The sequence below is a fragment of the Pagrus pagrus genome, assembly GCF_965226575.1.
Source record: "Pagrus pagrus genome assembly, chromosome: 7".
NCBI classification, from domain to species: Eukaryota; Metazoa; Chordata; class Actinopteri; order Spariformes; family Sparidae; genus Pagrus; species Pagrus pagrus.
The window spans coordinates 2,663,604-2,675,799 of record NC_140191.1 but is presented as its reverse complement, the minus strand read 5'-3'; the positions used below and the strand labels follow the sequence as shown (position 1 = coordinate 2,675,799).

The 12,196-nt window shown below is 42.2% G+C and overlaps 1 protein-coding gene across 4 annotated transcripts in view; it reads left to right on the top strand.

The window, feature by feature from the left end:
* The window catches only part of bbs9 (Bardet-Biedl syndrome 9), a 163,444-nt gene that overhangs the window by 4,257 nt on the left and 146,991 nt on the right, over positions 1-12,196 (top strand). For all 4 annotated transcript variants that reach the window (XM_084358631.1, XM_084358632.1, XM_084358633.1 and 1 more), the window contains exons 4-6: positions 3,473-3,537; positions 3,938-4,051; positions 10,730-10,904. In XM_084358631.1, the coding sequence (XP_084214757.1) occupies positions 3,473-3,537; positions 3,938-4,051; positions 10,730-10,904 (354 nt within the window). The remainder of the gene's footprint in view (positions 1-3,472; positions 3,538-3,937; positions 4,052-10,729; positions 10,905-12,196) is intronic.

Genomic DNA, 12,196 nt, shown 5'->3' with positions numbered 1-12,196 from the left:
TATGTCTAAAATGTAAATGTCAGGTTTAAAAAAAGGAATAAAAACCAAGTTGTTTGAAGTATTTTACAAACTGTACATTTACATTAATGGCATATAGTTAAATCTCATATTTGAAATGTCTTGTTGTCAGTCAGCAGGTCAGAGGTCATTGTTGGAGAGTACACAGAGCTGTTGATGGTTGTATTGGTTTCCTGCTTGAATTAAACCACTGGTCTTGAGATTACAGGACAGCTCCTACAGTCTGTGCACTCTGGCCACCCTGAGAGCCATATATCTGTTTATGTGTGCTGCTGCTTGGTAACAAGTCACAGATCTTTCTTTAACTCGATGTCATGACCTTGTGTGAATTATAAGCATTCATAGTATAGCTTATAATATAGCCGTACTTTAAACTGCCAGGGAGAGACGCCCATTCATAACTCATCACACCGCTTTTTCATTCATAGAAAAACCATCTCCGCTGTTACTTACCACTACATTAACATGTCTTTTTTTACCCCCTGCGATGCGTGCTCAGCCAAAACCACCATGTCGAGAGCTTCTCTCCCTCACTCTGATTTACCCCGATCTATCAGCCACCAAGCCGCCCAAACATAGTTGCGCTTATAACGTCAGGCTAACCACTGAGTTGCAAGCATAGCTGTCGGGAACCCCAGGGCCCCATCCCGTGTTGTTATTGCACTGCGTAATTGGATCTGAACAGCTCACCCCCTCAGAGTCAAGGTCAAGTGAAATGTGCAATCCAGTAAAAATGACTTATTTATGGAGCAAAGATGATTACAGCCAAAACACTTTGAAAGAAGTGTAGAGGAAAGATAGCAGGAGGAAGGCAGTGATGTTGGGCAGGATAGTGGTGATATGTTACTTAGTGGACACTTTTCTCCACCTTATAGTTAGCTAAGCAGGAAATGAAACACACTGACTTTTTTTACATTTGCAAGCCTAAAAACATCACTTTATGTGTCGGTCACTCTCTGCCAGAAAGAAACTACTGTCTTCAACATGGTTTGTTCCTTGCACTGAGCTTCCAGGTAGGAAGTACCCAGAAAATCAGACAGATACGTATTCAGCATGGATAGTAATGATGCTGATATCTCTAGTTTTGCTAAATGTTTCATTTAAGATGATAAGATGTATGATGGTGCAGAAAAGTTTATTTTTAATCCAGCGTAAGCCTTACTGACGGACATTAACATGTGTGAAAAGCATAGCCTGTCCCGTTCATTTCAGTAAGGCCACTACATTGACACGGATTTCTAGTAGCTTTTTATCTGACAATTGTTGCAACGGTGGGTGAAATGGTTGTCACCATGATGCCGTTGCAGAAGTGCAAAATCCAATCTCATAGTAGGCTTTGGTCGATGTCTACCGAATTGGCATTGACACCCACACCGAGCAGAGAAAACTGTCTCCAATCACCAGCAAAGGGAGTCAGACCAACTCTGATACCCTGTCCAGTGAGCAGCCGTCATACATCCCTATGCCAGGTTATAAAGGGGCTTTGTCTCTGCAAATTATTTCTGTAACAAAGCTAGCTTGCTAGGTATGCTGAGGAAGCTAAGCTAAGAAAATGCAAATAACAACAGCACGATTGAAAGAAAACACACTTACAGATGCACAGACGCCCAAGTTGCAACCAAGCGCCTGGTTTGATAAGAAAATAATAAACAGGACATGGAGACGTGACTTCAGTGCATTTAGCAGCAACAAACTTCTTTTCATTTTCTCTCCCCGCATGTCAAACACCACCTACTCCTGCCTTACAGCAACTCTTGGGTTTTTTTGTGCTCTCTGGTGTGGGGCCTTTAAATCACAATGTTATGATGGTACAGGGCTCAGCAGTCAATGACTGTCAGCAGATGGACGATGGAATTGTAAATAGGATAACAAGCGGCTGTGCAGTGGTTTTGGCAACTCAACTTAACTCGACACAACCAAAGCAGCCCCTTGCATGTTTTAAATGCGGAGCTGTTTTCCGTCTGAACACCCGGCAAAGGCGACAGAGGAATCTCACAGGATTAAATTGTATGTTTGAACCAGATGAGACTCAAAGGACCAGAACCAAAAATACTACAAAGCAGCTTCAGAACATTTAACCCAACAAATGTGCAGTTTTAGCTTGGCTCTAACTACCAACCCTGTTTGCGATAAACGGTTTGAGTCCTCTGATGAATGTCCACCTTAAATTCCCTTCTAACTGCCACCGTGTGTTGTGCAACTGGGGAGGGTATTGCAATCCTTCAAATTTAGGAAAAACAGTGGAAGTGGGAGCAAAGAGTGATGCAAAGACTGTCTGAGCATTTCACAGTTAATTTTACCATGGTGAGAGACCACGCAGTCAGTTCTTCAAGTCTGAAATAAACAATAAATTAACAAGAAGTGCCTCCCTCTATCTATTAAACTACATGAGGCATTGAACTCCTCACCTGGCAGCCTTACTTCAGACATCGATCTGAACACTGTACCTCCCGTCGCCTTACTGTGGGTGCTCAGGAAGCTTCCAGAAAGCGAGGTTTCTGGGAACCGCTCTGGTGGTTTGCCTCGAAGGCTTCCCACATCATCACGCTGGAAGCAGAATCCAGCTAAATCAGTCTGTTTGGAACACGTCGTGTTTAGTTACCTGCGGTTTTCGGCACAACATTCTTCAGAGACTGGTGGGCATTTTGGACGCCGGCCCCGACAGAGAAGCACGTTGTAAATATTGTCGGGGCAAACCGAGGTGGGCAGATGGTGAAAGGTTTTTGTTTCAGCACTGACTTGAGTGGTTTTCCGAGCAAGAAAGAATACTTGTGGGATCCAGTTTTCTCCTCCCTTGTTGTTCCTCTCTCAACAAACATTACAACAGTGGTTGAAAAGTTAGTAAGACAGCATTTGTTCTTGGTCCAGAAAGTGGACATATTCCTTCTCTGTGGGTTTGTGGTAAAGTAAATAAGTGAAAATCTAGGATCAGCACCACTGAGGCCATCAGCTACACCTCAGGCAAAACCGATGTTTTTAAAAAAAAATCCTCCAGCTGTTACAGTAATTATTTTAGAAGTTATGAATGGATACCACCCTTTAGCTGAGAACATGGGTTCAACCACAGTGGCAGGAAACATCTGCCCTGCTGAGGTGTCTTTTACCAATAAACTATACTTGTATGTGGATTTTGGAGAGAAAAATAATCCTTAATCATTTTAATGTATTTTTTTGAAGAAAAAAAAAAGGTATGCTCCACTGGAAGAGCAGTTAATTCTCTGTTTGCATTTGACATTGCACATTTCTTTCTGTATCTGTTGTTTTAAGCTGAAACTGGATTTTCTGAAGTTTGTGGCCAACATTATGAGCAGGAAATGTAATTCAGGAATTTGGATGTAGCAACATAAAGTTAATTTTTGCTGGTTATCGTATTATTCACAGTCAGCTTTCCTGTGTTGATGATTGTGGTTATATGATGACTGTCGCATAACGGAGCATTTCATTCTCTTTTCAGGTGTTCAGACCTTCTTCATCTGGCTGTTCTTCACCCCAGGAAGTTGTCAGTCTACTCTGTTTCAGGTAACACACCAGTGGCGCTGACTTGGCTTGAACTGACCCATAGCTGCTGACCAGCTGTTCACAGTCTGGACAAATTCTGCTGTGAAGAATGCAGGAAGAAGCTGTATAATGTTGCATGATGTGGCCACAAACACAACACGCTGCCTTTTAAGTAACTGTTGATAAGCTGCAACCTGAGCTTATCGACACACTTTGTGGCTGACTCAACAGCTTTTCTGCGGCTGCGGTAATGTGGTCGTACTTCCCTCACACAGCTAAATGCATCTTCTCTTCTGTTCTTTGTATCTCCCCCACCTTTTCCTGAGTGTTGAATGTTTGTTTTCATCACTCATGTTTAGTGAGAACTGTCACCTTTAAAAACAGCATATAGACTTGTTTTGTCTGATCTGTGTATATGCAGGCACTGCAGGGAACGTGGAGCACGGTGACCAGTACCAGCTGAAGTTGGTTTATGAACACAATCTGCAGAGAACGGCCTGCAACATGACCTACGGCACCTTTGGAGGGGTTACAGGTATGGATGACAATGTAAAACCCTTCATTTGGCTGCATGTTACAGCTGAGATGGAATAGTATTTTGTCAGACTCTCTCTTTTAAAGACTGTGAACATGCTAATCTACCTTCTCATCCGAGCTAACTTATTTTTTGCACTTACTCAGATGATCAGCCGAGAGAGAGCCAAACTCTCAGATTTAAATGTTTCTTTGGCCTTCATTTATAAACACAACTTCAGGAGTGTTGTAGTTGTCACAGAACACATCAGGAGAGATATGAAAAGCATCCTGGATATGGAGATTTAAGACTTGGTTTTAGGGTTGGAGACGCTCTGTTTAAGTTTTGGGCTGAAGGTTTGGCTTCGGCATGTAGTTTTGATGTTTAAGGTTTGGGTTGGGGCCCCGGGAAGGCGTTATGTCAGTGAAAGTCCTTGCAAGTATAGAAGTACAAACGTGTGTGTGTGTGTGTGTTTGAGTGAACATCTGTGCATGTGCCTTGGCAAAAGTGGTAATTGGCAGCGCTGCACAAATACATAAAACTATAAAAGTCTCTAAGAGGAGCGAAGGATGGAAAGAGAGAGAGAGAGAGGGGTCATATAGCTGCTCTCTCTTCAGTCAATTGAGCTTTTGGAAAAACCAAGTAGGGGAAAGCCCTTCAGTAGTGAACATCCAAGAAAAACACACACACAGACACACACACACGGGGAACCCCCTTTAAAGCAGAGAAAGTGGCATTTCCAAATAAAGGCTGTATTGTCAAGGTGTGTGTGTGTGTACCAGACTCATTGGCCTGGCATGATGGACCCTTCATTCACTCCATGTTTTCAGAGTCTGTGTGTGCGTGCTTGTGTGTGTTTGATTGATAGAAAGAACAGTGTGGGCTCATTAAACCCAATACCTTTGCCTGTGCTGAATGCACGTGCGTCGTCCGTGCCATGGACCTGTGTGTTTCCACGTGCTGATTTCTGGTAACACCACACTGTACAGCAGGTTTTGAAGATGTCATAGCGAGCTCTCATGCACATTCCCACCGTCCAACGAACGCACACACGTGCAGTCAGACACGGACACATACATGCTTAAAGGTTTGCATAGACACTTTTGTACATGAATGTGTACAAAATGCAGCAGCACACGAACATATGACCTCATCATTCAGGAATATATGCACCCAAAAGCTGTACTTGAGTAAAAGTAAAGATATTGTGCGAAAGTACTGCTTTGGTAAAAGTGAAAGTCACCCATAGAAACAGTATAGAGTAAAAGTCTTAGAATATCTGATATTAAATTACTATCACATGTGATTTTCTGGCAAATTAATCCAAGTAATAAAAGTACAGGTAAAAGTAAATGATACATATTATGTATGGTATACTTGTTATACCATTGTTTGGTATTGTTGCCCTAGCCGAGCATTTTTCTTATTATTGGGATGAACTATTTTTCCCCCAAATTGCCGATGAAATGTATTAATTTGAAAATTTGCTACTTGAGCTCTGATGCTGCATGTAATCTGCCAAGTAACTAGTAACTAAAGTTGTCTAATGAATGTATCGGAGTAAAAAGTACACTATATTTATCTCCAAAATGTAGTGGAGGGGAAGTATAAAGTAACAGAAAATGGAAATATGATGGAAGTAAAGTACTTAAGTAAATGTAACCAGGGGCATCCCACCACTGTAGACAAACACATGACTCTCTACTTTCTAATTGATGTCATCCTCTCTCTTCCTCCTGCTATTCTTTGTAGTCACCACTAGATGGCAGTGCAGGCCCTGGAATTGCAAATACTGAAATTGAATGAATGGGATCCTGTAGAGCTAATTGTAGGGAAAATCCCTTTTCGCCCTCCTCTCAGGAGGGAGATCAGAGTTCAGCTACAGAGCTGTCCTCCTCAAGGACACTGCAGCAGTACGGTTACCAGCTCCTCAGCTTGGATCACAGACAGAACAGCACATCACAGTATGAGATTTCATGAACCAGATTGCTCCCGTGGACATGAAGATTTGTGCTCTAGATGACTAAACCGAAAGCAGCATCGTACGAACTGACAGAGTCGAGATTTGGCTTTAATCACAAGAGGAAAAGAAGAAAAGTCAACAGCTGAACTCAAGAAGTAAACTGTAGAAATGGTGTAAAGGCATCCTCTTACAGATTTAATTTGCAAAATGTAAAGAAACATAACATGTTGCTTTGATGTTTGGCATTTAATTTTGATTTACTTTGCTTTATCACCAGTTGTCTGTACTGAACAGTCTTAGTGCTTTATCTCAAACATAAATAAATTAATCTAAACGGGCTTTAACTATATCAAGAAAAGAAGACTGAAAAATGTACAGAATTTAGTTAATTTTTTTATTAATTAATCAACCTAAAATTAAATATTTTTTGTTTGTTTCAATTCTTTATTTTGACGATAATTGAGAACATTTCACCAACTACAAAGAAATACTCTGTTACTTACAGAGAGCTTTCAAAGTCTGCCATACATGAACAGCACGACTTGAACTCATTCCTTCGATTTTTGTCTCATTTCATTCCTCATCTGACCGTTATAGATGCACATTTGATTTGACATTGTGGACACAGGAGAAATTGCTTCATTTGTCTCGTCGTCGTTAAACTCAGATGAGCTGTTGGGAATAATCTGAGAGTGTTTAAGTCGGAGAAGCCGTTTCCTCACTGTTTCACACAGTTTACACGAAAATGAGCTGATGTCACGGTTGATTTGCTGGTGGAACACACACACACACACACACACACACACACACACACACACACACACACACACACACACACACACACACACACACACACACACACTTGTAATCATTTGCAGACACATGCAAATGTACAAACAAATACAGAAATGTATATATATCCACACACACACACACACACACACACACACACACACACACACAAGCACACTTGTTTACTGACTACAGAGTGATGGTCATAGCTCAGAGGCCTGACCAGGCGAATGTCTGAAAGTGTGTGTGTGTGTGTGTGTGTGTGACAGCACTCTGCTCTCCAATATTTAAAGTGTGCGTTTGGAAAGCCTTGAGTGTGTGTGTGTGTGTGTGTGTGTGTGTGTGTGTGCGTGGGAGTGTTTTTGCAAGTCGTGTCTGCTCTTACACGTGAGTGCGTGTGTGTGTGTGCGTGCGCGTGTGTAGGTCTATAATAGCAGCCATTTAGCAGTGCTGTAGGCGCTGTAATAGCAGCTCTGTACTAATACTGCTCTAATAGCTGGGCTGCCTTTGGGTTTGGGTCACATTCAGGCCACACACACACACACACACACACACACACACACACACACACACACACACTCTGAGCCTAGACTTGCCTTTTCAAGCTTTGGTTAGACGCATATAGATACGCACACACACACACACACACACACTTTGGGCCTGGACTCGCCATTTCAAGCTTTGGTCAGACGTATATGGATACACACACACACACACACACACACACACACACACACACACACACACACACACACACACACACACACACACGTAATCTCACACAGACACATGTACATACACTCATGCACAAAAGAAATTGGCCCATACTCCCTGGTTCCCAAGCGTGCGTGGACACACACATTCACATGTGCCTACACACTCGGAGACGAGGCTCTGCCCACTGCAGTGTGCGGCCAGCCTCTGTGCTTTGTTGGCTGCTCTGTGTGCTTGTTCAACATGTCTTATTAATGACACTAATACAGGCCGTTTCCTCCGCTGTGTCTGAGCCGCGGCGCTCTCATACAGACCTCTTTGACACGTTATACCTGGGCGTGGGCGTGTGAAATTACACGTGCGCAGTTGCTATTATGGCACAGCCTGGCTCTCATTTTCAGTACGTAGCACTTTTCTTATTATTGATGATACAGTGCCGTGTCAGGCTGTCTGAGTGTGTGTTGTTTTGACCCCGCCGCTGCTTTTCACGGTGGGAAACGACCACCAGACACCTGACAGATCTGTTAAGTGTTTGTCTGGGAGGAAAGGTCCACTCCTCAGTTATTCTGCTGTTTTTGGAGTCCCGAGCAGCCAAAGCATGTTTGTAATTCAAGACTCATAAAATATGTTGTCATTTACAGCCGCCTAAATCAGATGAAAGTAAAGGTGGTTTCAACTCTTAATTTAATCCTTTTTTTTTATCCCCCAGAAATGTGAAGAATCAGATTCAGGGTAGGATAAGAAGAAGACACAATATAAGGAATCATAATACACCATCTTATTGTTCGGAGGCACAGTCATCACTATAATTGGGTAGCGTTTCAGTACTTCCAGAAATTTTCCACATTAAGGACAGTTACACTAACAAACACAGCAGACACTCGTAATCGCAATCTGATGCCAATCTCTCTATCAAAACAAAACAAAAGACATTAGTAGCGTGGGATCATGGGAGTTGTTGTCTTTATTGTTAAACAACCACTGTTGCTGATTAAATCTGTCCACGTTACTCACGTAGGAGTTTTCACAGTTACTTCAAGGGGGGCTGCCAAAGTTTCATAACATTTTAAAAGTTTAGATTTTTTGCAAAAATGTAAATGTGTCTAAAAATGCTAAATCACAGTGTGGCATGTACCCTTAAAAGTAAGTAACGCAACCAACAAAAGCCACCAATCAGAAGTGGACAGTGTCATGTGAGAAGTTGGGTGTGGTCCATAATAACACGTTATTGAGACATATTGGCCAATTACCTGTATTATTATCCCAGGTTTACAGATATTGTTGTGAATCATTTTGTAACTTTTCGTCTACTGCTGTTGACTTAGCCGCTATAGTTGTTGACCCCTGATTTAGAGTTTTATTTACGTTGTGTTTAGTCTTGTTCGCCAACTGCCTTTCTCACTCTCTGACTCTCTCTTGGAAGTTATAGCAGCAGGCGGCCAAATGAAACGCACCCTTACCTTGCATAAAATTACAGCTTTCTCTGGGTTTGAACATTGTTGGAAACATAAGCACACAACTCAACCAAATATAAAACAAAGGACAACATTTATTTTAGACATACACTGATGCATGGCTGTAAATCCACCCGTATACAGACACACACACACACACACACACACACACACACACACACACACACACACACACACACACACACACACACACACACTCTGCTGCAACATTTGCTGTTGGTTCATCATGACACATTGTATTATGCACACTAAGGGCGGGTCTGCGGTGTGAGAGACCTTGTCCTTCAGCTTGTTAACGGCCACCCTGAACTCTACTCATCACTCAGACACACACACACTCTCACACACACATGTTTACACAGAATAGGTGTGTAGGAGTGTGCGGCTTTTCTGTCTAAATCCTTGGTGATAGATGTCGAGTGTGTATGTGTGAGTGTGTGTGTGTTGCGCTGTAGGTGGCTGTCTCCCTGACCTCTAGTTGATGGCAGTGTGAGTTTTAATAGCGCGCTGAGGCCTAATTATAGTTCTCTGGTCACACAGCCCCACTGCTTTATGGCCCTGTGTGTTGCTGTGTGTTTGTGTGTGTGTGTGTGTTAGGGCTTAGTATGTCCTACACCAGGCCTTTCCTAACAAACACACACTCTTGTACACATTCATACCCGGAGCCAGGTGTGTGTGAATGTGTGTGTGCGTGTGGAGGTGTTAATGGAGATATCAGATTCAGCCAGAGGGAGAAACACACCTCGCAGCACAACACGACATCGCGGCTGAAATGAAACAGAAGCCATGACTGTCGTTCGGGATCGTTGGTGTTTGTATTTAAACACTCAAAAAGTTTGAGACAGCAGAAAACAGAATATGTAACCCAAAAAAAAGTAATACCTTGTTAGTTAACAGTAAGTCTGCTTTTACACGGCTGAACAGTTTGGCCAAATTAGATTTCCTTTGCTGCAGAAGAAACAGATTTTATAGACCCCAGCTGGACTGATGTAGGTTCTGAAGAATCATGAATGTAAAGCCAAGTGGAGGTCTCATCATGCTTCAAACACGTCAGATGGTTGGATGTGCAGTCCACGTCTTATTCAGGCAAAAGTGTGCATGCTGTTCCCAGTGGTGGAGCTAAAAGTTTGTTGTCACAAGGTCAATCAATCTACAGATGAGGATTATGGAACACACTTCAAGACAGTCTCGCCTCTTTTCTGCATTAATGGTGTTGCATTTGATTGTAAACATGAAAAGTGAAGTCATTTTGCAAAGAATGGAGAAGGAGAGCTTGGGGAAGACGTTGAAACTCTGCCCACTTTCACACCTTCACACACGTGAAGTGAGCGTGATTGTCAGTTGATTATTTTTAAAATCAATCCAGATTCTTATCAAGCTCTTACTTTTATAAACTGCAATTTAAGATATTTTTTTTATTACCGATTAATTAATGACGATCAATTATCTTAGTTATTGTTAATCTAACCTTTTGTTGTGTGACTTTTTGTTGTGTGACCGTGTTGTCTAACCTAACAGTTTTATCCTTTCTAAGATTAAATCAACAAACTGTATCTCCAAGAAGAAAATTATGTAGGCTACTAACAAACATGTACTTCAATGCCTAAAAAATATCTTATATTATTCCGATATACACCAGCAACCAGTGACTTTGTGCTTAGAGGATGGGGACATATTGTCCATTGTTCCCAAGTGATTCTTTGAGGGATAAAAGTAGCCTAACTGAATCGTCTCCATTGCCCCCCTCTCCCTCAGGTCACCACTCCCTGTGTATCCAGTCTATGGAAGGGATGCTGATGTTCTTCGAGCAGGACAGCTACTCCTTTGGCAGGTTCCTCCCTGGTTTCCTGCTGCCGGGCCCGCTGGTCTACAACCCCAGAACAGACAGCTTCCTCACGGTTTCCTCTGCACGCCAGCTGGAGAGCTACAAGTAGGTGTTTTTATAAAGCCGTCTCAAATATTCTGCCGGTATCATCAATAATGTGTCATGCTCACTAGATCATGGCTGAAATAAAAGTACACACCGCTTTGCAAGTGCTGCTGTGTAAGCTGAAGCAGCTATGAAGTTATTTGAGGTCACCTGGTGTAATGTCCTCAGTATCAGCTGCTGATGGTTAGCGCTGACTAATGCTGCACCATCTTAAAGTCATCTGCTCTCACTGCAGAGCTCGTCTGGAAGGACAAAACAGATAACACTCACGCACACACAGTTTGATCGGAAAGTACCTCACTTTAATGTAAGCACACGCACACTTCTCATTTCCCTCTGGCTGAGGCATGGAGGGCTTTTAGAAGTCTTACAGACTGTGTGGGTGTATGGTGTGTGTGTGTATGGTGTGTGTGTGTGTCATGCTCTCCAGCTGTTTGTTATCTGGATGCCCCCCACTGGTATCAAGAGATTCTCCAGGCTAGAAACACTGACTTCACTGCTCTTTTCGGAGACAAACACAGTAAATTACACTAAGAACCTTTAAATACATGACAGCACTGCATTACTTACAGCAACAAGCTTGCTATTTCAATTACAGTGTGCAGTATATACACCCCCCCAACTAACATGTCTGGTTTACGTGGATTTATTTTAAAAGTAGCTGTAGTAGTAGTACTGCTCCTTAATGTTCATGTTTTAAATAAATCATCTGATCTGATCTGAGAAAAAAGTCATTCCAGTGAAAGCTGCTCACTTAGTCCAGAGACACTCATATCTGTCCCATCGAACCCATGTTGCTGAGGGTAAACTGAGGCGCAGCTAAAGCACATTATGAAATGAAAGACCCCCTTCTCCTTGTAGAAGCAGCCAAGAAGAAACACCTTCAAATATAAGGGACTGACATCTAAATGCGGCGATCTCGGGCAACATGTCAACAATACGGTTTGGCCATTCGCACCATTCCATGAAAAGAGCAACAGCAGTCATATTTTATAATGTGTGCACAGCATAATTGGTATGGTAAAAAGCCTTTTTTACATTGATGAAGTGTGGGAGGTTTTCTGGCTCTCACAAACTGTAATAAGAGGCTGTCGCCTTACTATAGTCTGTGAGAACTGTAGTTTTCTTGTATTCTTATAATACTTAAAACAGCGCTCAGTTCGTCCACTTTAGTCATTGTGACATTAGTTACATTTATTTTTTCTATTCTATCTTCATTGATGAGTTAGGTATTTGGTTGTATGCAGCAATCAAACACATTTATTACCACGTGTTTTCCTACTGACCCTTTA